The following is a 27035-nucleotide window of genomic DNA, read 5'->3' as shown; positions in this document are numbered from 1 at the left end:
TGAACAGGAGTCATGAGTCCAGGAGGACCCCCAGATTGCACACCAGGTCTATCTGGGGCAGCACCAAAGATGGCATAGTCCTATCTATGGCCCCAAAGAAGGCCCCAAAACCCAAAACTACTCAACCTTGCCAGAGTTCAGCTGAAACCTGTTATTCCCCATCCAGATCCTCAGAGACTCCAGGTACCTGGATAAGACATTCACAGCATTGTTTAATTTGCCAGAGGCAGAGATGTATACTTGGGTATCATCAGCATACTGATGATACCTCACCCCATGGAGACGTATGAGTTCACCCAGCAGCCTCATGTAGATGTTAAATAGGAGAGGGGAGAGCACCAAACCCTGCAGCTCCCCATATAGTAGGGGCTGAGGGTGGGATCTCTTCTCCCCAACCACCACCAACTGGAATTGGCCCCAAAGAAAGGAGGTGAACCAGCACAGCACTGTGCCACCCACCCCCAATCCCCTGAGCCAATCCAGAAGGATACCATGGTTGGTGGTATCAAAAGCTGCAGAGAGGTCAAGTGCACAACCCCATCCTGTCTTTGCCAGAGATCATCCAAAAGGATGACCAGTGCTCTTTCTGTCCCATACCCAGGTCTGAATCTTGACTGAAAGGGATCCAAATAATCTGCTGCTTCCAAGTCCTCTAAAGCGGTTGCGCAACCACCTTCTCAATCACCTTACCCAAAAAGGGGAGGTTAGATACTGGACGAAAATTGTCCAGTATAGTAGGTCCAGCGATGGCTTCTTGAGCAGGGGGTGAACCAAGGCCTCTTTAAGAGGTAAAGGAAAACCCCCTCACTCAAGGAAGAATTAATCATCACTACAAACCACTCACATGACAACCCCTGGGCTGCTTTAACCAGCCAGGGGTGGCATGGATCTAAGAAGCAGGTGGCTGAGCTCACAGCCCTAAGGACACTGTCCACTTCCTCAGGTCCAACAGGTTCACTGTTCCCAGATAACAGGGCAAGACTCCTCCCTAGGTATCTCCACTGGACCTGCAACAAGGCCAGTGTCCAACTGAGAGTGAATCCAAACAACTTTGTCCAACAGATGCTGAGCAAATTCCTATGCACACACCTGCAAAAGGTTCTCTGACCCCTGCTTACCCAGGAGGAAATTATGGAAGAGGAACAAGTTTTACCTGGCAAGATTGTGACTGATTTGAAAATGGATTTAAAAATGATAGGCTACAAGAATGACATGGTAAAAGGTATTACACTGGACATACAAAAGAAACCAGCTGATGCCTTAATAATTAAGAGGGATATACAAATAAGAAATCAAGAGGGTGACCTGGATAATTTTCCTATACTGGATTTACAAAAGAGGCTTGTTAAAGCTTTGAAGAATTTTGTGAGAAGGGCCAAAGAAAAAATGAAAAGAAACCAAGTTCTAGGACATTATTTGAAGGGACTAAAGATCAAGATTGTTAGAAGAAAAAGGAAGGAATATAAAGTTGGTTTATTTGGTCAAGGCTAAAGTAGATATGTTGTTATCTCTGGTAACCCTTACAGGACTTTTGCTGACATCAGGACTGAAATAACGAGATTTTGAGGATTTGTTTATAGATAAGAGATGGGATATGGGAAGAAGAGATTATTTGTTGTATTTTAAAAGAAGGTGATAAATTACTAAAATTGTTTATATTTCTTGTGATGAAGGGTGAAGCTCCCTGGTTTCCTAAGGAGCTTTGGGAGTTGAAATGATGGAATAAATACCTAGAGTGCCATTGGAGAAAGACAAAAAGTAAATCTGATCAAACAAGTCTAAGAGCTATGTTAGATATTTCATCACTGCAATAAGAGTGGCAAAATGTGCTTATTTTTCTGTTCTTATTGAATCATCATGTAGCTGTCTAGTAGCCCAGTTCAAGGTGATTTGCTTTCTGTTGGGGAATGAAGGGTCACAGGAGTAACCTTCAGGACCGATGTGAGGAATATTCTGGGCATCTGTCAAATAAAGTTGCTTGGATCCACTCAGAATTAGACTCCAGTTAGGCAAATCTGTGTGAGTTGACTTGAGGCACTGTCTTGTCTTGTTATCTGAGAAGTGTTTAACCCTCTAACTCCTGAGAGGGTAGATAGGAATCTTGGGACTTTTAACCTGACCATCTGTATTTTATATCCATACCCTTCCTGGTTTGGCTTCCCAGGAGATGATTTGTGGTGAGGTCTAAGCGAAAGGATGATTCCACCTGCCTTGGAATAGTGTCCTCCCTTGTCAAGAACCCATTTCTGGACCCAATGGTTCTGGACAATTTTTGTCTAGTCTCCAACATTACAACATTACCATCGGTCTCTAACTAAAAACGGAAAGTAGTCAGATTACTGCTTCAGTGGGCCCTTGAGAAAGTAGACAATCTGGACCCTTTTCAGGAAGGGACATAATACAGAGACAGCATTGATTACCCTTGATTACCTCTGGCAGTGCTGAAATGGAGGTAATGCAACTGTCCTGGTTCTCCTTGATCTCCCAGTGGCTTTCAGTAGCATTGATCATGTTATTCTTATCGACTGACTGCAGGATTAGGAATGGGAGGCATAGTGTGACAGTTCCATAGCCTGTTCCAGTCAGTGTTGAGGTGGGGAGAGATTGATCCTAAGGCCCCTCATTTGAAGGTGCCACAGGGTTCCACATTCTTACCCCTCCTGTTTAATAGATACATTAAGCTACTGGGTGAGGTCATTTGTTGATATGAGGTCGGGCATCATTAGTATACATATAACCTAATAATTAGTATTAGGAGGGTTTTTGCACAACTTCGGGTCGTGCACCAGTTATGCCCTTTCCTGGATCGGGATGGCCTTTGAACGGTCACTCATGCCTTTGTTATCTCCCAGATAGACTACTGCAATGCACTCTACATGGGGCTGCCCTTGAAGAGTATCTGGAAGCTTCAGCTGGTCCAGAATGCAGCCGCGCGAGCTATTTTTGGGGCCCGAAGAAGGACCCATATAACACCACTGCTTTGCGAGCTGCATTGGGTACCAGTTTGCTTCCGGGTCCAATTCAAGGTGTTGGTTATCACCTTTAAAGCCCTACATGGCATGGGACCAGGTTACCTGAGGGACCACCTCTCCCCCATGAGTTCATCCCATCCCACCCAATCATACAGAGAGGGCATGCTCCGGACCCCTTTGGCAAAAGAACTCCGACTAGCGGGGTCCAGAAGACGGGCTTTCTCTGCTGTAGCCCCTGCCCTTTGGAATATCTTGCCCTGGGAGGTGAGATTGGCCCCCTCACTCCTGGCCTTTCGGAGGGATCTGAAGACCTGGCTCTGCCATCTGGTCTGGGGCGAGGAGGGGGATCATCAAGTGTGGGGTTGGCTTGTCCCTTAGTGGCCTGGCCCTTGAACCATTGGCCTCCTGGATTTTTTTCCCTTTTATTTTTGTGAATGTGAATTGTTATAGGTTTTAATTGTATATTTATTTATTGTTTTAGGGTGTTGTGAGCCACCCAGAGTCCCCCATTGGGGGAGATGGGTGGGGGGACAAATTTAATAAATAAAATAAATAAATACCTAGTTGACCCTGGGTCAATCAAGTAATGCTGTTGCGTGTTGTCCCAGTGCCTGAAGGCTGTTAGAATCTGGAGGGGAAGGTACAGGCTCAAACTCAGCACACACAAGTCTGAATGACTGTGTGCTTTTGGTTCTTCTAGTGCCATGGATTTTCCATCATTAGCTTTGAATGGGTGACACTCCCTCAAGCAGAACACATAAGCTGTTAAGGGGTCCTCCTGGATTTGCAGATCCTGCTTGAAGAGCAAGTGGCAGCTGTGGCCAAAACTGCCTTTTCCCACATTCATCTGGTATACCAGTTGTACCCTTTCTTAAACTGGGAATCCCTTCTCATAGTTACTCATACCTTAGTCACCTCATATGTGGACTATTGCAGTGTGTTCTACATTGGAAGCTGCAGCTGATTCAGAATGTGGTGGCCTGGGTAGTTAATGAGTGTGTCTTGCTGTGGACAGTCTTGGCACACTCTTTCTGCCCTGCTCTTGTCTTCTGTTTGATGCCTACTTCCAGGATAGCTCTGCAACAATAACAAACATAAGGAACTATGCTATTAGATGTACTTGAATACATGAAGAACCATAATTTCTTCTAATGGAGTGTATTTCTAAGTACATGCATTGAAAATACCCTTTTCAGCATAAACTACAGTGGTGTAGACTTTAGTTTGTTATTTTTCTCTGTCTCCATTTAATTCCTGCAGTACAGGAACAGTGGTATAGAGTATGATTTCATGCTATACTTTCCAGAAGATACAATGGCACAAAGGCCCAGTAAATTATTCATGAGCAGTCATCATACACCCACAGGCAGAGATTTCAAAGAAAATGATCCTGCATTTTTCAGATTTGGAAGTAGTTGTACTGAATGCTGATTTCTTTATTCTGTTCAAATTAAATTTCAAACAAATCGGCAAACCCTTGTTGGAACACTTTTCTCTCCAAAATATAAACTTGAATCTTTACCACCAGAAGTGATATTAGGACAGAAAGAAAGGGTTGGATGTGAGAGGACATACAGTGAGGAAAGTTCATTTTTGTATTAGAAAAATATGTGAAAAAATTGCCATTCCCATCTATAAATATTTATAAGACAAGAATATGATAACCAATATATATATACAGTGGTACCTCGGGATACGAACGCCTCTACTAACGAACTTTTCGGGTTACGACCAGCTCCGGCCGCAAAAATTTACCTCGATGTGTGAACTCCGCCTCGGGGTACGGTCATTTTTCCGCCCTGACATGTGGTCTGCGGCCATTTTTCCGCCCCTGACACGTGGTCTGCGGCCATTTTTCCGCCCCTGACACATGGTCCGCAGCCGTTTTCCCGCCGTGCCGCACAGCGCCCGGCCGTTTTCCCGCCCCGCCGCGCGGCACCCGGCCGTTTTCCCGCGGCGTGGCGCCCAGCCGTTTTCCCGCCCCGACACGTGGTCCGCGGACGCCAGAACGGATTAATGGTAATTACATTGAACCTTATGGGAAAATTTGCTTCGGGGTGTGACCAAATTTGGAGGGCGGAACGGATTAACTGGATTTACATTGAACCCTATGGGGAAATTTGCGTCGGGTTACGACCAACTCGGGATACGCCCAGAGTCACGGAACGGATTAAGTTCGTATCCCGAGGTACCACTGTATGTGTATATGTATGTATGTATGTATGTGTATGTGAGTGTGTGTGTGTGTGTGTGTATGTATGTATGTATGTATGTGTATATATGATAACCAACTATGGTTCAGAAAGAAAGCTTTTCTTCGGCTACTCCTTTGATTTACATTGTCACTGGGAATGTTCAATTTGCACTACTACAAATATTAGCATAACTAGCATCTTAATGCTTTCTATTCACTTTCCTTCCAAAGTTTTCCATTTCAGTTCGACAGCTTCTCTCCCTCTCTGAGTATCCTTCTATGTATGCTTTATATTATTTTAATAATCGTAATGGTTTTATTTTAATTCATAGATTAGGGATTTGTGGGACTGTACTAGGATGAGTTATTTTACAAATGTATGCTCCTCTTTTGAGGCTGTGGCACCAAGTAATTGTCTCATGGATCTTCCATATATGTCAACCAAAGTTGCCATTTCATCCCATAATCCTTTTAAATGGAGTGAGTTCATAATTTGGGGTCCAGTCATTAATTATGCACATAAAGGTGCACCTCAGCCTTTAAAAATTGTGCAACGCAGCATTCTTCATATAAATATCAGAGTGAGGTCTGTAGGTCATCCTGTATCTTCTCAGCATAAGCAGACTTGACGTTCATCCAGACTGGACTCAGGACGTGTGACTTTAGGATTTCATATAGACCCATCAGACCAGGATGGACCTGGCAAAATTTAAGATGTCAGGATTCAGAAACATAGTGCTATGAGTCTCTCACAGTCTTTCTTCATCTCAAATCTGGTAAATGTTTCTCTATATCATTTTTTAAAAATAAGTCTGTCAAAAGCAAAACACCAAAGTGAGTATGAATCATAACATACACTGTAAACGAGAAACCTTGCTAACTGCTACTTTGTCTTTTCCTTAAGAGCTATCGAAATGTGCAGAGTCAGCTGAGAGTTCCAAAAGCATCCATGAGGTTTTAAAGAGTCTTCAATCCCGCACCCTGTCATCATCAGATGTCACCTGGCTACGTCAGATGAAATCATTTATTCTTCTGCAGAATGTTGAGGAACTAAATATTGCCCTAAAAGACTTCTGCACACATTCAGAGATGCCTCCTGGTATGTTGAGTGCACCCAAGCTTGTTATGAGATTTCTCCTTGTGAACTAAGATGCAGTAGGAAGACCAAAACTATTCTTTGCAAGTACTGTGTTTTAATTTCTTCTTTTTTAATAATCAGTGTTTGTATAAATACAGAGGGTTTTATTTAATGTGTCCTTGCATGACAAAATGTTCTCTTCTGCATGTAATTATTTTTCTAACTTAAAATGAGTTCCTTGTACAGGCAAAGAGAATTTACATCTTGATATATGTTTCTGGTCAGCCATAGTCTTCCATGATCTTTTGCACAGTGTCTGTGCAACTGCCAGACACCTCTAAAAACAATTCCCAAGTGTAATTTTTATTGTGACAGATAAGAGATATTTATGAAATATATGACAGGAGAAAAATCATTGTAAGTATATTTAATTTAGTTTAATTTAAATGAAATCAAATTTAATCCTGGCCCCACCCCTTACTTTACGGAGAGGCCCTTAACCCAGAGGAAAAAATGTGCAGATCTGTCAGATTTGCTTAATGCCATATAATATCCCCACTATAAAGAATAGCATCATTGCCAGAATTTCTTTAGTTGGCATATATCAAGATGAGAGTTCATGGAATGCTTGATCTCTAGCACTGAAAAAGAAGAAAACCCCATCAGGAGTGAGACAGCTTTGTTTTGTACAATGAGAATAAGTGATTAATGTTTAAGGAGAATAAAAAGGAAAGGAAAACATTGTTATTAGAAGTAGAATAGAACAAGTGTATCAAGTGGGTACTATATCCAATAGCAAAGAGGAAGGAAGTAATTGGCTGTAATGATCACAAAGAGCCCTAATTGTCATCTATTAAACATTAGAGATATGTCTGCACCTTTAGTTCTAGTTAATATATTTATACTTTCACTTTGTGGGAAATTCATTCATTGCATCCAGTAAGTAAAACAACAATATGAGAACTTTTTTTTAGTACATTCATGTATTCTAATTGCCTTGCTAAATCAAAATAATAATATCCTAGCTTCTACAATTGCAAAATTGATCAATAGATTTATGAGAGCCAGTTTGGTGTAGTGGTTTAAGGCAACCAGGAGATTGTGAATTCTAGTTCCTCTTTAGGCCTGAAGCCAGCTGGGTGACTTGTTCCTCTCTCTCGGCCTAGGAAGAAGGCAAGGGCAAACTGCTTTCAAAAATGTTGCTAAGAAAAACTGCCTGGACTTGTCATCAGGAACCAAGACTGACTTGAAGGCAGCAAAATAAAGTAAAATAAAAAGTGCATTGCTAAATTAAAATAATAACATCATAGCCTCTATAATTGAAAAATTGATCAACGGATACATAGACCATGTTATTTCAGCTGATCCAGTGAGCTTCTTTGAAACATAACATTCCATAATTTGGATAACTAATATAATACATTATTGTGTATTAGCTGTTTATTAGTCATTTATCTAGATGGAATGAAGGCCTTTGAAAGATTGTTTTTATTTATTTACAGATGTACTTATCTGTTTGTTTGCTGCTACAATTTGCATTTACTAATTGAATATAATTTAATCAATATGATTTATTGATTTATTATAATAATATATTAATACGTCTTCTTTCAGTATATCCATATTAATATAATAAGATTACAAACAAAAATAAGTATCATTATAATCAATCAATTTGATGTGTTACTATTTAGGAGTAACATCATCTTACTCATCCCCAGATGCCTTTCTGAAAAGACATGTTTTTACAGATCTCTGAAAATGTAATAATGAGAAGATATCTGGCGTAAGCTACTCCCAAGGAGGGGGGACATCACTAAGAAGGCTTAAGCCCAGGGTCCCTGAAGATGCCATTCTCTTGGTATTGGGACCCTCAGCAAACCTTCTCTCCCAGATCTTAGTAAGTGGGAAGATGCAACTTGGAAAATGTATTTATGCAAATATTCAGGCATTGACCCAAGCTGGGTTTTAAAGGTGTCAGTGAGCACCTTCAATTGCATCCAGAAGCTAACTCGCAGCCAATGCAGCTCTCATAGTATTGGTCTTATCTGTGTGAACCTTGGTGTGCTAATGCAACATGGGTCAGTCACCCCAAGCTGTTGACTGACCCATATTGCATTAGCTGAAGCTTCTGAATGGTCTTCAAAGAAAGCCCCATATGGGACACATTACAGTATTTTAGTCTAAAGATGGCAAGTAAATGAGTGACTGCAAATAAAGCCGCTTGATCTAAGAAAGGCCTCAGTAGTTAGAGAAGATGTAATTCTGCAAAGGCTCTCCTGGCCACAGCCTCTATCTATCAAAAAGATAAAAATCAGGAATATTTTTATTATGTTAATATATCAGCTTCTTAGTACTTACAAAGTGCAAATCCTTGTTACTAGTTCTAACTCCAGATTTTTTTCATATTCAAATAGGGATATAATAGGGTTTGCATTGTTGTTAATCCATTTTGCAAGTTCATTACAGCTGTCAGCTAGAATCATTAGAGAGGATTCCTAGATTAAGGGAATACCACTTAATGATATATTTCACACTCTCAATGTTTGTGTATGATATACTTACTGTTTTTATCTAATCTGTTGAAAATAAGACCACAGTTATTTAAGGTACATATGTTTAAGTGTCTTTTCTATTTCAAGCCTTTCAGATTTAAAAAAAAAATTGTGAAAAGTTGGAACCCTTTATTGGCATGCATTTCCAATGATTACAGTTATCTCTTCAACTAACTTCACTAGTTTGTGCTTGGAAATCCAAATGACTAAAGATATAGGCCAGTTGCTGCTTAAAATTATAATGCAATAATTAAGCAGCTAAAAAAGACATTACAAAAATCAGAATAATTGCTTTTTTTTCTTTGTTATGAAGACTGGATTTTCAAAATAGTATGTATTGCCTAAATTCTTTCTTTTGATCCATTTTTATCGCCACTAAATTTTAAAAATTGCAGAGTATATGGGATTAGTTTGTATGTGGAGGGAAGAATCTAGGATTTTCCAATCAGCTCTGTTCTACTTGAGAGTAAATGGAGCAAAAGCTGTTTCCAATATATAATTGTATTTAAAGCTTTTTCTGTGATGGCTGTGATCTGCAACAAGTAAGCTGGACCAGGGCCAGCAGTTGAAACTGGTGTGGTTTCTTTTCTTTTCTTTTTTTGGAAGGAGCATTATCCTTTCAATCTGTTGCCAAGGAAAGTTACTGAATCTATTTTGAATCAATTTTATAGAATGGTTTGCTTACTTAGAAAAAAGGGGGACAGTTTCTGGCATCTAGTCATCCGCTAGTTGTCTTCTTTTATACCAGCCTTTACTGTACCACTGGGATAAATTCTTGCAATTAATAGTTAGTAGCAGAAAGGTATTAAAGTTAGAGATTTATTTCTTGGTAGTACTCCCCTTGATGATAGTAAATTAAAAGCTGATTTAGATACAGTTAAGCCCTCATGGGTTCAGTTGAGCAAAAACAAAAGTTTGTTCCAAGATTAATTTGTAAGAGAGAATGATCTAGATCCCTTATACTTTGGAGCTAACTATCCAGCTAGCTAGAAATATATTGATCCAATGTATCAAGTGATGTTAGCAATAAAATATTCTTATATCCGTGAGATTAACAAACATTTGAGGAGGGAGTTACCTATGGATCAGTCCCCCCAGTTTAATTTGCACACAGATTTCAATTCTGCTTATTTAACATTTATTGCCATCTGAAATACACTAAACACTGAAAGAGATCTGGTGCACAAGGGACTTTGTTCCATATTTGGCTATTTGTTCCTGTGAGCAAAGATCTTTAATCAGTAGTCTTGCAGCTTACTTCAGGGATTATAGGACAATATATTACCCTCTCTAAAGTACAGCTTTGTCCTTTTATCTTTGATGATGACAGCTGTTGTCAGTGGAATAAGGAATTCATAACATTCTGGTATGCTTAGTATGGCAATTTTGGAAATTTAGGAGTCAAACATAGTCTTCACCTCAGAATAGCTAGAGTTTGAATTATTGCACCAAATGAAAAAATTGGAGTCGTCAGCATCCACGGGGAGAAAAGGGAGGCAAATGACAAAATGAGCATTATGATACAAGCTCCATACTTTTGTATGTGCAGTGTGGCATCACATGCTCATAAAAACAGGTGGGGTTTGTGTCATGACATTGCCATGCTTGTTTCATCATTCTGGTAAAACAGGTTCTGTAGATCCTTGTGTTTGGAGATGATCAGAGGGATAATACATGGCCTCCTTTTAATTCATATGCATGTAAGGATTTTGTATTGAATCAATCTCCAACCCATCAATTAATTTTATGGAAATACATTTTCTAATTCAAACTTTTGTAAACTTTCTTGTGTATGCCTATGTGGAAGTCCTGGTTATGTTGTAAAACAACATATGTACCAGTGTAGTCATAAAAATTCTCTTTGATAGAGAAGTAACAAATAGTACCGTAACATCTCAAGCAATGTTGGAGGTGATATACTCTGTTACTCATCCAGAGACTGCTCTTCTTGTATTCTGGTAAATCATGTGTTGTACTGCAAAGTATTCTTTTTAAAAAATATATCATTTTGAGTCTCAGATTTCATTACACTTTCCAACCAGTAACAGTGTAAGAATCTTTCTCTCAGAGACTTCCAAATAAAACCAAAATAACTGGAAAGTCTTCCTGTGTTGTTGATTTTTCAAAATTCAACAATACTTTCAAAGGTTCGGTCATCTAAAAGCCTGGCCAGATATTAGCTTTCTTTATGACCACCACAGATCAGTCAAAACATGCAAAGTAGATCATATGGGTAGACTTTCAGCCTGCAAAAAATGTTTTCATTCCTGCATTTTAAAGCATTTAATCATTGTCTTTGAGCTAATCAGTGAAATTTTAATTATTTTAAATCTCAAAATACATTCCTCTTATAAGTGGATTAAAAGAAAGAGCCACATATAAGGCATTCAGTTTTTCAATGATGAAAGGAAAGATTTCCAAAAGATTGTTATTTAATGTACAAGTTTATTTTGTTATTTTTATATATTTCATACTTTGGTTCAAGAAGTTGCAGTTAAAAGGAATCTGTGAGGAACAAAATGCTGAATTAAGACGGACTTTAGCCCGATCTAGCAAGGCAATTCTTATATACTTAAGGAATTAAAATATATATTTAGGAACAAAGGACCCTGTCTTAAGATGATTGGCCCATCTGTCTCGGTAACTATATTGGTGGAAGTATGATTCCCAGCTTTCATTCAGACAGATCTGTTCCAAGAGGCCAGGGATTGAATCTGAGAGTTTGGGGATGCAGAATATATGTAATGGACAGAAGGAATAACCTTGAGGAACAGGAGGATAAGCCACAACCAAGACATGGTCAGATAAAAGAAATCTGAGTCCAGGGAAGAAATATGAAATTGAGAAGGTGTCTCAGACATGACCTTCCATAGTTCTTATGCTGATAAAAGGATCAGACTTGCAAGGTTCTCTTACTATAACCTTATAATAAAAGTAGTATTAGCTTGCATGTCTTTGGTTTCCAAGTTTGGTTTACCTTGGAGGGCTCATAGTATATGCTCTGCCCAAGTCTATCAGCTTAATCACTGGTTGGATTTTATTGGAATATATAGCACCAAGTTCATTGGAGAAAAGCCTAAATACAGTTAAAAGAAATAACAAACTCACTTATAACTTTATATAAACATGTAATTAAAGCTGGAGATGCTTTTTTAAGAAATAAAAAGTTGTATGCCTGTGTTTTACTTGGTAAAGCTAGACATATTTATTCTGAACTAATTCTCACTGATATTCTATCATATTTATTTTCCCTTCATATTCAGGGCTTCTCCTTCTTGTAAATACAGTATAATCTGTATCAGTATATGAATGGGCATAACTATATAAATCTTTCTTACCTACTATAGTAGTATAGAAACACTGGTATAGTGAGAGAGGAAATATCAGTCCCTTATCCGGTACAGAACGCATGTACACTGCAGCCTTGGGACTTGTACTCGAATAAAGGTAGAGGGTATCTTACTCATTAATAACTACTACATCTAGGCTGCAGAAATCTAGATGACCAGAAGATGGCAACAAAGAGAGTTTTCTGCATTATCTGCTAGCATCTAGTGATCATCTGGAGTTTTGAGCCTTACATAGAATTGGGTATAGTATTGCAGCCTGAGAAATTGCTTCTGGAATAAACTTGTAATTTCCTCTTTGGTGGATAAGATTTTTATGTCTAGTCATTCTAAGCGGCCCTAATCTAATCTCACAACTGAGAGTTGCTAAAGTTGCAGCCTTTTATACAACATAACAGTTCTGCAAGCTTATTGCTCCTGAATCTCCAGCTGTTCAGTGTGGAATGACTGCTTGGAATGCATTTTCTGTAGTGATCCTAACCACATGTCCTACTTGAATGATGAATGTAATTGTCTTGCCTTTATTTTGTTTCTTTGTTTTATAGAACATAAAGCCACAGGAAAGCCATTCCTTTTTAACTTTATGAAACAAGCCGTTAAAATATCTCTCTCTCTCTCAAGCTATCTTTAATACTGTAAAACAAACCCAGGCGTAAGTCCACATTCCTAAAACAGTGTGATATAAATTAGATTAAGAGGAGCATGGGTACTCTTTTCCCTGCAGAACAAATGCACGTGCGTCATATACCTTTTCCTGTTTCTTTGTTATTTTTGGTTTCCTGAGGCAAAGACCAGGCAGCAGCTTGGCACAGCTAAAAGTACAGGCATGATCCTGAGTCACAGATTCAGTTTCTCTTGCCCAGACAGTCAAGAAACTTTAATTCCCTCTGCTATACTTAGCACCCATGTTCATGATGGATGACCTACACCTTATAGGCTGTCAGGTTCCTTGAGGATAAAAAATAAAGGGATTGTTTATAATGGTTGATTGCTTTCTGGACAAAGATTCTACTGGGGCTCTCTACTTGCTCATGTTATTTAGATCAATAGTGAGGATCTTGGCATTTCCCCTACCACTAATCCAATTGCAGTGTGTCTGTGACCAATGGTATATGGTTGCTCCCCATGAAATTTTCAGCATGTTGGCCGTGGGAGTGCAATAAGGTTGTTTTTACATTTGGAATAAGTATCTGCTTCTGGCTCTCAGCAATTGTAGGGAATGAGAGAGAGAATTGTGTACTGGTTCCTTGGATGTTTAATAGCAGGAAGCAGTTTACAGCCCAACAGGTTGAAAGGCAGCTGCATGTGCACCCCGAGAGATTTAATACTTCCCTACTGTTGAAGTCACAGAAAATTGATGGCACTTTTTGAACCATCAAAATTAAAAGAGTCATGACCATCTCTTGATCTGAATCCGTCTGAAGATCTTAAGTGTTGTGTGGGTAGGAGGCAGGTCTTCTGGTTATTAAGGCCAGCACTGAACCAACTGGACCCTTTTGTAATAAACATATTGGAAAATATATTGTTTCCCAAGTTCAAGTGGGATTTTTCTTGCTTTCGGCAACAAAAGTTTTGTTGTTGTATAAAATCATTGTTCAGCCAGATGCTTCCATTCATACTCTTGATCAAATGAAACAGATTGACTGGATTACGAGAGTAATGAGCTAGATGCAAAAGAACACCTTCTGGCAGGTCCTTCATGGATTTTAGCACATCTGGAAACCAGGAAATATGAAGCTGCTGACAAGAACAGCATTTCACATGTAAATTTGAGATATGCTTAGCCAAAGAGTAGAGAACGAGTAGCCAAAACTCTTAAGTTTGGAATGTCATTATCTCAAGAGGATATTAAGAAGTCCTCCTTCATTCAGATAACTGAACTGTTTCTCTGGCCTCAAGATCCCCTTTTCTTTTAAGCCAGACTGTTAACACTTTCTTTCTTGTCAGCAAGCATCAAGTCAAAAATAGTCTTCTCTTGTGTTGCCTAGGAAATTATCACCCACTAAAGAGCTAAAAATGTCTTCTGAGCACTTAACAAGAAAGAAACTATAGAACTGTCCTCTAATAATTCTCCTCCATATATCTCTGAATTCTGTAGACTAGTAGACGTTTACATTCTATCTGCCATGCACAATTTGGATTCCTCATTGTATTTCATGTAATAGAAATCATAACCAAAGAAAGAGAAATCAGATAGGTGCTACCTTAAATCTTACTGTAGAAGATGTCTAGAATTTAACAAACATAGCACTAGATAGATAAGCGGCTGCAGTTATACTAATACAAGTGGCATTCCAGTGCAGCATAAAACTATAGATAACAAAATTGTGACTAATGAGATTTTGCATCTGGGAATTGGGAGATTAAGCCCTCCTGTAGCTGTTGTCTGCAAGGTATCGTCTTCTTTATGCTCACAATGGGTGAAGTTCCACGTGACTTTGTTGTAGCAACTGGCCTTCAGAACAACTGGCTCATGCTGGCTTCGCTGCTCCACACGACTTTTTCATGATCATGGTGAAGGGGGCTGTTGATCACTCCATTGGATCAATTCTGCTTGGGTAGAATCTCATGACTAGTGTGCCCCAGCACAATCTGCCATGACCGAGTGAGAAGGAGGAGCAAATATAGGCACAGATAACCTAGCCTTAACCCTTAAAAATAAATGAATAAATTTGTATATGAAATTTTGTACAGAAAGTAACAAAAAACAAGTCCCAAACTATGAATATGCAAAACATTTATGCATGTACCAAAGTCTGGATATGCAAAACTAGGAATAACGAGACTAGGGATAACAGGGGCTGGCTTTATTGAATTTAGATTCTACTCTTCGAAAGTAAAGGTGCTCTTGAGTCAAATTTGGTTCCTGGTGACTTCATAGACATGTCCACATCATTTTTCTTAGCACCCATATGGAAGTGGTCTGGTCTTATCCTCTTCCAGGATATGGTGACGGTGGCTTTTTATTTCTCAGTTCTGTCCTACAGCTCCGGTATTCTCTTTTGGTCCCTCATCCAAGTACTAACTAGTCTGAACCAAGACAAGATTAGCCAGGTACAGCCACTTGTCTTGAGCATTTAAATTGCACTGATTGCATGTATTCCAGAGGTGGATGTTATCTATCAATATTATACCTTCCTCTGTTCCTGCAGAGGTAATATTCTAATTAAATTCTGTGAGAATATATGTAGTATCTGATGGGCCACAAGGACTGTAGATCTGGGATATGAAATCAGTGTACTTGAAGAAACAAGTTGGTGAATCTACTAAAAAAATTGCTAGCGGCACTTACTCATGTGTGACAAGTTACACGAAGAGCCTTTGAGACAGGCTTTGCATTTTTGCTTTAAAAATATTAAAATGTGTTTAATTTATGCTTGTGCTATATGGCTTCTGCAGTAAACATCAGTTCCAAGCCTGTGCATACTTACCAAGATGAAAAGCTAATGATATATATGAGACTGGCTTCTAAGTTAACATGGGTCTATTACAGGCCTGTGGTGCAAGTCCCCACATTTTTGATGCACGTGGCCCTCCATCACATATTCAAGGGAATGTCCCTGAAAGTAACATTTCTGGGTTATTCCCAGTTATACAGTTTATATAATATGTGGAGATAAACTTTTTTTTCTCTGCCCTATTATCAAAAATAAAAAGTTATGATTTGCCCATATTTGCATACTTAGAAACAACGTGATTTTAAATAAAGAAACCCAGGGGGGCGGGGTGCAGTTGTGGATAATCATATTTCATTGATCTAATGTGTAAATTACTAGCCACTCTAAAACTCAAAACAAAACAGGACTTTGCCTATGTACTGGTTCCTATTTGAAAGAATAAAGGAATAGATGGGAAAGGCAGGAATGGGGAAGGGGGAAAAAAACAATGAAATGCAAAAAGAGGGGATTTTGAACTAAAAATTCAAAGAGAGCTAGCAGATGAGAGAGAATAGGAAAGAGAGAGATTTCTGAGTAAGAAGAGAAACCAAAACCAAAGAACTGAAGCTGAGTAAGTGTTAAGGAACTAGGAGTCCTAACCAGAAGATCAGTTTAAGCGAAGCTTAAAGTAAGGATGGGATTGTTATTGGTGGAGGTGTTGTCAAAGACCTCAGTCCCTCAGGACCAATGTTTTACAGAGCCTTCTGCTGGGAGTGGCACCACAGTTAGAACTGGAGAGGGTCAGGTCTTCCAGAAAGCTTTTGAAATTAGACTCAAGGGCTAAAGAACAAGAAGGCGCTTGAAGAAGCAGAGGCAGGGAGGGAGAAAAGAGAATCCTGGGCCTTAAGTAAGACAGCATCTACAAAGACCATGGACTGGCCGGCAAAGTGGAAAAAAATAAAATACGGAGGAAACGTTTAGCCCAAGGAGGGGAAGGGGCCAAGATTGGCAGCAGAACTGAGGATTGAAAGGAAAAGGAAAAAAAATGAAAAGCAGCAAGGCCAGTACAATTAGTAGCATCGGGTATAAACAAGTACATTTAAAATATTAACTGAGCTTTATGGAAAGCAGGGCATTGGAAGGAAGGGTGTGGGGTTCTATTTTCAGTCTTCCAGTCAGTCTTGACTCCTAGTGACTGCATAGACAAGTCCGGGTAGTTATCTAGGCAGCCTTTTTGGAGATGGTTTGCTATTGCCTTTTTCTTACGGCTGAAAGAGAGTGAGTGGTCGATCACCCAGTTAGATCTTCTCTGCCTAAGACTGAGCTAGAAGCCAGGTTAACCTTCTCAGATTCCAGTACCTTAACCACTAGATCAAACTGGTAGTATGAAAAAGTACAATGCTTCATGGTATAAGTCTGGAGACATCTTTGCCGGAAGCAGTTTGTATTGGAGATGGACTGATTGAGGTTTTTTTTTACAAACAATTATCAAGATTCTTAAAACGCTTCATAAATGGAATTGCAGAGATGTTTAGTTCTATCATAAGATACTGCTTTACTAAAAACTATGTGACATTTTGTGAAGAATTTGTTTTCTCCTTTGCAGATCAAGTCACGGCAATCTCTTCTTTGTTTCTCTACTGGATTACAGATATCCTTCCTGGAAAGAACAGGAAATGAGTTGAATGAGAATATCCATCTGTACAGAGTTAAGAACTAATATCTAAAACTCTGAATTGAATCTGAGAATATTCAGGAAAAAAATGTCCTTGAACAGAATACAGGTTCACTGAGACACTATTGATATTTTCTTTTGCTTATTTTTTATTTTGCTACTGGCTGTATCTGCAAGGGTCTTTCATTTTTAGTAAACCTATATGCACCCCGGGATGTTCGGACAATGGCATCAGTGAATTCCATCTCACTTTGTCTTTCTTCCAAGAGATTTGGAGTTGCCACATTACAAGCCAGCAAGCTCCAGCACTGATTTAAGATGTTGGCTACGACATAGATTGCAACAGCTGTGGCTTGGAATAGAGAAATCCAGTGTTCTTTTTTAAGCCTAACTTACTTTGAACAAAGCTCAGAAACTCTTTTGATTGATTGTTCCATCTGCAAGCTGGGAAACTTTGTAGGTCAATTTATAAGCAGTGGGGAGAAACACTTTCTGTGTGCAAAGATAGGAGAACTTGGGAAGATTGGTCTTCCCCATCGTAACCCTATTTTTAAATATTCACTATAGCAGCAGAATAAAAGGTGAATCCTTTTCCTAAATTCTTTATTTGAGTTGACTTGACATGGGATGATAAAATGGATAGACTTCATTTTGAGTTATAGCACAGTCAGTTTCTGGCAAACTAATTTTTTTATGTCATTGTAAATATTTGGGGTATCTGTGATGAGCTCATCCATTAGTTCCTCTTAGAATTACAATCTTCACTGGACGTCTCTAATTGTTGGCAGAGGTGTTTATAATGGCTTTGAAGAGAGAAATCTAGTAGGCACAGCTTTTCTAGTACCTGCACAATAGCAGCTTCACCTGCCAAAATGTGCTTTCTATATCAGTTTTAAAGATACTAGAGAGAACAGTATCCCTATCAAAATAAATTATGCAGAGAAACTATGCAGAATAAATATCATTTCTTAAACTCGATTTGTAAGCATATACTTCAAAGCCAGCTTCCTTGTGCTTCTCTGTTTCTAAACTCTGTACAGAAGAAAATCTGCTCCTGAGTATGAGTTTATTAATCTCTGATTAAAATACAGTGACAACATGAGTATTCTTAACATTTAATAAATCCCATACTAGCATGCCTTCCTTCTGTTTGGCCTGTCTGTGCAGCACAGGAATGGAGAATGCTGCAGTTCTCCCAATGCTGCTAAGTCTCAGATCCCATCACCCTAAGAAGCATAGCTAATGCTTATTTCAGTAGCTTTTGAAGGGCCACAGGATCTCTGTCCTTGACATTGCATATCTGACTCTATACTCTTTAATTCCACCATCCCCAGAAATGCCCACCGCTCTCCTTAATACTTTAAACCCAGTTGCTTCTGTAAGCCGTGTGACTTTATTATGCATTCACATTAAGCCTGCAGGATGTATGTTATTGTCCCTCCTCTTCTGCATCTTCAATATAAGCTGGCTCGCTATGATCAGCTCCTCTGTTTCTTGTTTTTAAAAGAGTGAAATTCATTCTTTGATTCTCCTTTGGTAATAGATAATGGGATCGTGTGTGGCATCCCCATAGGAGAGCTCCGCTGAGGTTCCCATATCAGCCTGCCCCAGACTCAGAATCCTTCATTGTTGTAAATTCTAGGAACTGAAATCTGGAGTGCTGGAAGGTTGCCCTCCAGGACACTGCCTTCACGTATGTTTTCATATAATCTGAGATGCAGAAATTAGCTGTATTATACAGTACATCTCTCCTGTATGCAAAACTCATATATTGAATGCCATCCTTTATATAACCAAAACAGAGGGGAGCTCTATGCAGACCTGGAACAATATCAATGTTTGCAGAAATACCACAATTACCCCCCCCCCGCCAATCCAAATAGCCTAAGGAAGACTTAGCATGCTCGATAACCTTGAAAAAGTAAAGCAGGGAGGGGAAATAAATTAACTGATCATGGGCCTGCCCCCAGATGAGAGGGAAGGCAAAGAGAAGAGTGAATGGTGAGTACTTATTGTTCAGCCTCTTTCTCCATTCCTCTTTCTCTGCTTCTTCCTCTGAAACTCTACAAAAGAGATGATGAAGCTCAACACTAAAAATACATTTCAGAATACAAATACAAAAGGTTGAGAGCTGTTTCTTAAAAAAAATAAAATAAAAAACAGGAGAAATGAAAGATTTTCATTCAACTGACATTGGGCACCAGCATCTACATACCCAGGCAAAAACATTTCTGCTTTTCGTAATTGTGCTTATCTAGTATAAAACACTTCCTTGTAAAACAAAACAAAAAAACCAGAGTTCCAAAATAGCATAGTCAGGTAACTCATATGAGCCAGGGATACACTGCAATACAGTGGTACCTCGGGTCACAAACTTAATTCGTTCCACGATTCTGGTCACGAACCAAATTGGTCGCGAGCCAAATCAAATTTCCCCATAAGGTACAATGTAAATAAAGTTAATCCATTCTGAACCATATGTATTTTTTTTTTAACCACAAAAATATGAAACAAAGTACAGTACAGTACAGTATGAAGAGAGAGAACACTAACCTTGCTTGAGGCGACACCAAAAAGCTTCACAGCAAGTCTCTGTCTGCTACCGCAATCTCGCCTAGAGGAAGCCACGACCACGTGTCAGAGCAGGGAAGATGGCCACGGGTCGTGTTCGTCACCCGATGCGGAGTTTGCGAACGGAAGCAAAATTATATCCAGCTGAATATGCAGATCCAACGGATGTTACCCCCATGAACCATATGCAATTGCAGCATTGCTCCCTCCAGTAGCTTTGCTCATTTTCATATCATAAAAGAATCAGAGTGGGATGAGAAAGAAAGAAAAACTCTTATTTGTCTGCACGGAGCCACAGCTTAAACTAGATGATCTACTACAACATAAACTTGCAAATATAGCTAATCCAATTGCTCTGTCTCATTTGCCGATTATTCAGTCAGTAATTCCCTGGAAGTTTAGCCCATATGCAGATACAAAGAGGTTGGTTTGTAAAACTGAACAGGAACTATTCTGCTCAGTCCCATAATGCAGTCAATACTCTATTGGCATAGGCCCCCGTGCCATTCTGTACTTAGTCTTTAAAAACCGAACAATACCGTTAGCATAGCATGGGATTTAAGAACTGGAGCGGAACTTGGAGATGGTTTGTTCCAACCACTTCTCCAGTACAGAACTCCACTGCTACAGCATCTTAACAGATCACCATCCAACCTCTGTGTAATAACCTCCCAAGTCAGCTTGTTCCACTGTTGACAGCTCTTACCGTTGGGGAATTCTTTCTGATGTTCAGTTTAAATCTGCCTCCTTGGCCAAATCCACATCTTCAGAAGCAGTTTATCCCTGTATACTGGGCAACAGAAGGACCTTCCTAGAAACAGGATTCTTGGTGTGGGGAGAAGATGGACTCTTTCTCTGATCTACTGCTTTCGTGCCATGTTAGTTGGCACTAAAATTAGGGATGGACAGATTAAACCATTCGGTTTTGTATTTATTTTTAAAACACAAATGTACCTTTGTATTATATGCATTTATGCCAAAAGGTACATATTTCCTAACCTTTCCCTTGTCAGGTTCGGTCAGCACGAGGCTTCAGGGAAGCACGGGGTTGCAGGGAAGCTCGCAACCAGACCACGCGGAATCCACCGGCGGTAGCTAGCGGGGAAAAGAGGAACCGAAAGCGCCGCTAATTAACGAGCCACCTGCGGCCAGCTAAACAGGAAAACCGCAGCGGAAGCTTTTAATTATGAACTGATAACGGCGCGAGCAAGCAAGGAACGGGGCCGCAGGGCAGCGAAACAAGATCGCAACGCAGCACAGAACCCGCGGGTCTGCACGTAGCAGGGAGGGGCCAACCCAGCCGGAGGGGGACTGGCAATCAAGGACAATGGACTCTGACCGACCCTGCCATCATGAACGATCAGGGGGACATTGGGGGGCCTAATAGCCCACAGCCGCAACGCGATCACGAGGCGGGAAAAAGCGCGGGAAGGGGGAATATAACAAGTGATGCAATTGTACCAAGCCAGTCCTGGCTTTGCTTGTGACTACTACGTTACGCATGAGTAAACCTTCTTTGTGAACCACACGTGTCACGAGAGTTTCTCTGTCGAACGGGGCAAATCTCACATAAAGCCAGGACTCACCGTCAGCGCTACCCGGTACCACCGAAGAGCGTTTTCTTTCTCAATACAGGCATGACCAGCGACGAGGAATCCGTGGGTCAGCTGGAGCGCGAGGGATCCAGGCTCGCGGAAGGGCGGTCGGAGCCGCCCGGGAGCGACGGGGCAGCGGCCAGGGCCGGGCGCACTCCATCCGAGCGGTGGTCGATGGGCGTGAACCAAGGACCAGACGATTCGGGCGTTACGATGACCCGGGGTTCGGGGTTCCGGAACCGTGAGTGGAGCGAGAAATTCGCCCGACTAGAGGAGAGAGTCGAGCGACGCCTAGACGCCGTGGAGGCGATGCTCCAGACCCTACTACAGAGAGTGGGGCCACCGGCGGTGAACGAGGAGGCGAGCGACGGGGGGGCGGTCCGACACCCCCGCCGGCACCACCCACGGCGCCCCGGTCGGAGGACCAACGGGCGGCAGACGCCCTGAGACTTCGAGGTATCACTGGGAAGTTCTCAGGGGACCCCGAACAGCTGCCGCACTTTCTGACGCACGTCAGGGGGTTCATGCAGAGGGGTGGTCACCTATTCGCTAGAGACGAGGACAGGGTATCCTACGTGGCCGAGCTGCTAGATGGCCAAGCCGCCAGCTGGGTGATCGGGCTGTACGATGCCAACGCGGCGGAACTACGGAGTTTCCCGGACTTCATGCAGGCGCTCCGGGACAGATTCGAGGACACATTGAGCGCCAAGCGGGCGGAGGACGACATCCTACAATTCAGGCAGCGGGGCAAATCGGTATCGGAATATGCCCTGGAGTTCCGGAGGTTGGCCGAGAAGCTCGCGGACTGGCCGGAGTCCCTGAAGGTGAAGTATTTTAAGAGGGGACTCAACCCAGAGATCCTGGAACGGGCACTGGGGCGGGACGACCCGGCCACAGTGAAGGATTGGATCTGGCTGGCCGGAACGGCGGAATCGGCGTGGCGGCAGATCCAACAGAGCACAAGACGACGGGACCAGACGAGGGACCGGCCGAGGGAGAGGACCCCCGAGGAGAGACGGAGCGGTCAACGGCAGTCCACCGGGAGGCGAGAGGCGACCAGAGCCCCGAATCTGTGCTTCCGATGCGGAGGCAGAGGCCACCGAGCGGCGCAGTGCCCGACGGAGCGGGAAGGCGCCCCACCACGGCCCGAAGTCAAAACCCCGCGTGCGAACGGGAAAAGGACCGGTGACCGACCGCGGAAGGGGGCAGTGGCGGCGGTGACCGAGAAAGGACGCGGGGGTGGTCGACCCCGGAGACAGCATCCTCCGGAGAGGACTCGGAGCCGGCGGGAAACGAGGCGCGCTCGCACTGAACGGCGTCCCAGTGCGAGCAGGGGAGTCGAGGCGCGCGGACCCAATAGGAGACGAGGACTGCCCACCGTTCCGGGTGAGGATACACGTCCGGGGGGTGAGATCCAGAGGGGAGGCGCAGCTACGGGCGCTACTGGACTCGGGCTGCACCCACTGCTTGATGCACCCAGCGGTGGTCTCGGGGCTCGGGCTACAGCTGAGGCGCCTCCGGGAGCCCATTTCATTCAGCCAGTTAGATGGCACGCTGGCAGGGGGGGGGCCAGCTCAGTATTACACCGAGCCGGTCCAGATGACGATCGGGAGTCACCGGGAAGAACTGAGGTTCGTGGTGGTCCCGGTGGCCGACTACGCGGTGGTACTCGGCTTGGCGTGGCTGCGGCGGCGGAACCCACGAGTCGACTGGACGACGGAGGCAGTGCGGTTCGGGGTCGACAGGCCGGCGAGGGGCGAGAGCAGAGGGGACCGAGCCGTGGAGACGGAGGCAGCCGCAACCACCGGCGGACAAGCGGAGGGTCCGGGACACCGGGAGACGGGGCGAGAGCAGATGGGGCCCGAGACCCGGGCGGCAACAGCAACAGCAGCAGCAGCAGCGCCGGGACCCCGGAGACCCGCCACGATCCCGAGGCGAGGGGAGGCAGCGGCGACTGGCGAGGCGACCGCAAAACGAGGGGCCGGACCCGGGGAACCCCCAACGGGCGGCGGAATCCCGAGGCAGTATCGAGACCTGGCGGCAGCGTTCGGGGAGAAGGAGTCTGACCAGCTCCCACCACATCGGCCCAGTGATTGCGCCATCGAGCTAGAGCCAGGAGCGACCCTGCCTAAGCCAAAAATGTACTCCCTGTCGAGGAGGGAGATGGGAGCCCTGCGCGAGTTCATAGACAAGAACCTAGCACGGGGATTCATCCAACCCGCGAAGTCACCATTAGCGGCCCCGGTGTTATTCCGGGAGAAGAAGGACGGCTCGCTCCGTATGTGCGTAGACTACCGGGGGCTGAACGCAATCAGCACGGAGTACAAATACCCCCTCCCCCTGATGAAGGACTTGATGTCGCATCTGTCGAAGGGGAGGGTGTTCACAAAACTGGACTTGCGCGAAGCCTACTTCAGAGTTAGGATCCGCGCAAAAGATGAGTGGAAGACGGCGTTCAACACCCCGCTCGGAAGCTACCAGTTTTCCGTGATGCCGTTCGGATTAAAAGGGGCCCCGGGGGTATTTATGCAGCTAATTAATGAGGTGCTGCACGACCTACTCTACCGGGGCGTCCTGGTCTACCTGGACGACATCCTCATCTACACCGAGACCCTGGCGGAGCACGTGAGCCTGGTGCGCACGGTGCTCCAGAGACTGCTGAAGGCACAGCTGTACGCAAAGCTCTCGAAATGCGAGTTCCATCGAGAGCAACTAGACTACCTCGGCTACCGAATATCCAGCCGGGGAATTGAGATGGACCCGGCGAAAGTAAGGGATGTCCTGGGCTGGGAAGCGCCGCGAACCCGGAGGCAACTCCAAAGCTTCCTAGGGTTTGCGAACTTCTATCGTCAGTTCATCCCGAACTTCGCCCAAATCGCCCTTCCCCTAACCGACCTGCTAAAAACCAAGGGCACTGGGAAACCCCCAAGCCCAGCATGGCACTCGCGTGGACTGCAGAATGCCAGGGGGCGTTTGAGGAACTAAAACAGCGGTTCACCGCGGAGCCGATCCTGCGCCATCCCGACCCAGACCGGCGGTTTATAATCCAAGTGGATGCATCAGACGTGGCAACGGGAGCAGTCCTGCTCCAACCCAGCCCGGAGGGGGCCATCCACCCGTGCGCCTACGCCTCCCGCAAATTCACCGAGACGGAGAGGAGGTGGATGGTGTGGGAGAAAGAGGCGTACGCGGTCAAGTGGGCGCTGGCCACGTGGAGGCATCTACTGGAGGGGGCAACTGAACCGTTCGAGGTGTGGACGGACCACAAGAACCTCGAGGCCCTGAAGACCCCGCGTAAGCTATCCCCCAAACAGGCACGGTGGTCCCAATACTTCGGGAGGTTCAGGTTCACACTGAAACACATCTCCGGGAAGCGCAACTTCTTAGCGGATGGACTGTCTCGCATGCCCCAACACGCCAGCCTACGGGAGGAGATCGTGGACTCCGTCATCCCCGCCAGCAGGCTGGCTGCAAAGGCGGTGACCCGAAGCCAGACCAAGGGGGAGCGACGGGACGCGGCGTCTGAAGTAAGGCAAGGGTTCGCGGAGGCAGCGGAGCGGGACGGTTGGCTCAAGCAGAACCGAGAGGCGCTAACCGGCCAAGAGGGGTTGTGGTGGCACGAAGGAAAGCTGTACGTGCCCGAGGGTTGCCGACGGGAGGTCATGGAGAGAGCCCACGACAGCCGGAGCGCGGGGCATTACGGCTTCGTAAAGACACTCCACTTAATCCGGCGGCAGTTTTGGTGGCCCACGCTCCGGAAGGACGTGGAGGCGTACTCGGGGGGTTGCCCGGTGTGCGCAACAGCGAAAGGAGCCAAAGGCAAACCTAGAGGCCTACTCCAGCCGGTAGCGGAACCCGACGGGCCTTGGCAAGAGGTCGCCATGGACTTCATAGTGGAGCTCCCGGAGAGTAAGGGGAAGACCGCCATTTGGGTGGTCACGGACTTATTCTCCAAACAAGCGCACTTTGTAGCGTGCCGGCGAGTCCCCACGGCCGAGGGGCTGGCGAAACTGTTCGTGCAACATGTCTACCGACTCCACGGCGCACCTCGACGTATCGTCAGCGATCGGGGCGGCAACTTCATCGCGCGGTTCTGGCGGGAGTTCCTGAAGCGGGTGGGGACGAAACAAGCCCTATCCTCCGCGGCGCACCCGCAGACGGACGGAGCCACGGAACGCCTGAACGGGGGCTCGAACAGTACCTGCGCTGCTACGTGGGGCACCAACAGGACGATTGGGCGGAGCTACTACCATTCGCGGAGGTGGCATACAACAACGCCGTCCACAAGAGCACCGGGTTCTCTCCGTTCAAAGTAGCCACCGGGAGAGATTTCGTCCCCATGCCGGAGCTGCCTCAGCCGGAATCCCAGATCAACTCCCTGGACGCCTGGTTCGCCCAAATCGACGAGACCCGGCGAGCGGCGCACGCGGCATTGCAAAGAGCCAAAGCCGACTACAAGAAGCACGCGGACCGCAAGAGGCTCCCCGAGGAAAAGTGGAAAGTGGGGGACCAGGTGTATCTGCCAACCAAAAACCTAAAGACGCACCAGGCATCGAAAAAACTCAGCCCGAGGTTTGTGGGGCCGTTCCCCATTTCGGAGATCATCAATCCGGTGACCGTCAGGCTGACGCTCCCGAAAAGCCTCGGGAAGATCCACCCGGTGTTCCATTGCAGCCTGCTAAAGTTGCACCAGCCGGGGAACGCCTGGCACAAGGCGGAGGGAGTACCACCACCCATCATGGTCGGGGGGGAGCAGCATTTCGAAATCAACCGGATACTGGACACCCGGAGGCACAAGGGGCAGACCCAGCTCCTAGTGCAATGGAAACATTTCCCCAAGTCCCACAGCGAATGGGTGAGTAAAACCCACATAAGGGCGCCGGACCTAGTGCGGGACATTTACAGTAAATACCCCGGGAAGCCGAAATAGGACCGAGGGGGGGGAGTTGTCAGGGGGGCGGCATGTCAGGTTCGGTCAGCACGAGTCTTCAGGGAAGCACGGGGTTGCAGGGAAGCTCGCAACCAGACCACGCGGAATCCACCGGCGGTAGCTAGCGGGGAAAAGAGGAACCGAAAGCGCCGCTAATTAACGAGCCACCTGCGGCCAGCTAAACAGGAAAACCGCAGCGGAAGCTTTTAATTATGAACTGATAACGGCGCGAGCAAGCAAGGAACGGGGCCGCAGGGCAGCGAAACAAGATCGCAACGCAGCACAGAACCCGCGGGTCTGCACGTAGCAGGGAGGGGCCAACCCAGCCGGAGGGGGACTGGCAATCAAGGACAATGGACTCTGACCGACCCTGCCATCATGAACGATCAGGGGGGACATTGGGGGGCCTAATAGCCCACAGCCGCAACGCGATCACGAGGCGGGAAAAAGCACGGGAAGGGGGGAATATAACAAGTGATGCAATTGTACCAAGCCAGTCCTGGCTTTGCTTGTGACTACTACGTTACGCATGAGTAAACCTTCTTTGTGAACCACACGTGTCACGAGAGTTTCTCTGTCGAACGGGGCAAATCTCACATCCCTAATGTTTTTATACACATTTTTTCTTTGAAATGAACATTTTCTATGTATTTCTTTTAACCAAGGACTGCATTACCAAGTTTAAGGAGTGTGTTATCCAGAAGATGTATTCTATTCTGCAAAGTTGTCAGAGGAGTAAAA

The 27035-nt window shown here is 44.4% G+C and overlaps 1 protein-coding gene across 3 annotated transcripts in view; it reads left to right on the top strand.

Annotated features, from left to right (window-relative positions):
- ERICH1 (glutamate rich 1) overlaps nucleotides 1-19672 on the top strand; it is a 72041-nt gene extending 52369 nt beyond the window's left edge. For 2 of the 3 annotated variants that reach the window (XM_007429813.4, XM_007429812.4), the window contains exons 5-6: nucleotides 6071-6265; nucleotides 17130-19672. In XM_007429813.4, the coding sequence (XP_007429875.1) occupies nucleotides 6071-6265; nucleotides 17130-17203 (269 nt within the window). In that variant the 3' untranslated portion in view covers nucleotides 17204-19672. Of the gene's footprint in view, nucleotides 1-6070; nucleotides 6350-17129 lie in introns of all 3 variants that reach the window. The other variant, XM_088136779.1, reaches the window with a different exon arrangement.
- Nucleotides 19673-27035: the final 7363 nt, after the last annotated feature.

This window comes from Python bivittatus, unplaced genomic scaffold, assembly GCF_059951505.1.
Source record: "Python bivittatus isolate LINGU-HERP-01145 unplaced genomic scaffold, Pbiv_v1 ctg000020_np1212, whole genome shotgun sequence".
Taxonomy (NCBI): Eukaryota; Metazoa; Chordata; class Lepidosauria; order Squamata; family Pythonidae; genus Python; species Python bivittatus.
The sequence above is the reverse complement of the archived record's forward strand: the minus strand, read 5'-3'. Positions and strand labels throughout refer to the sequence as shown.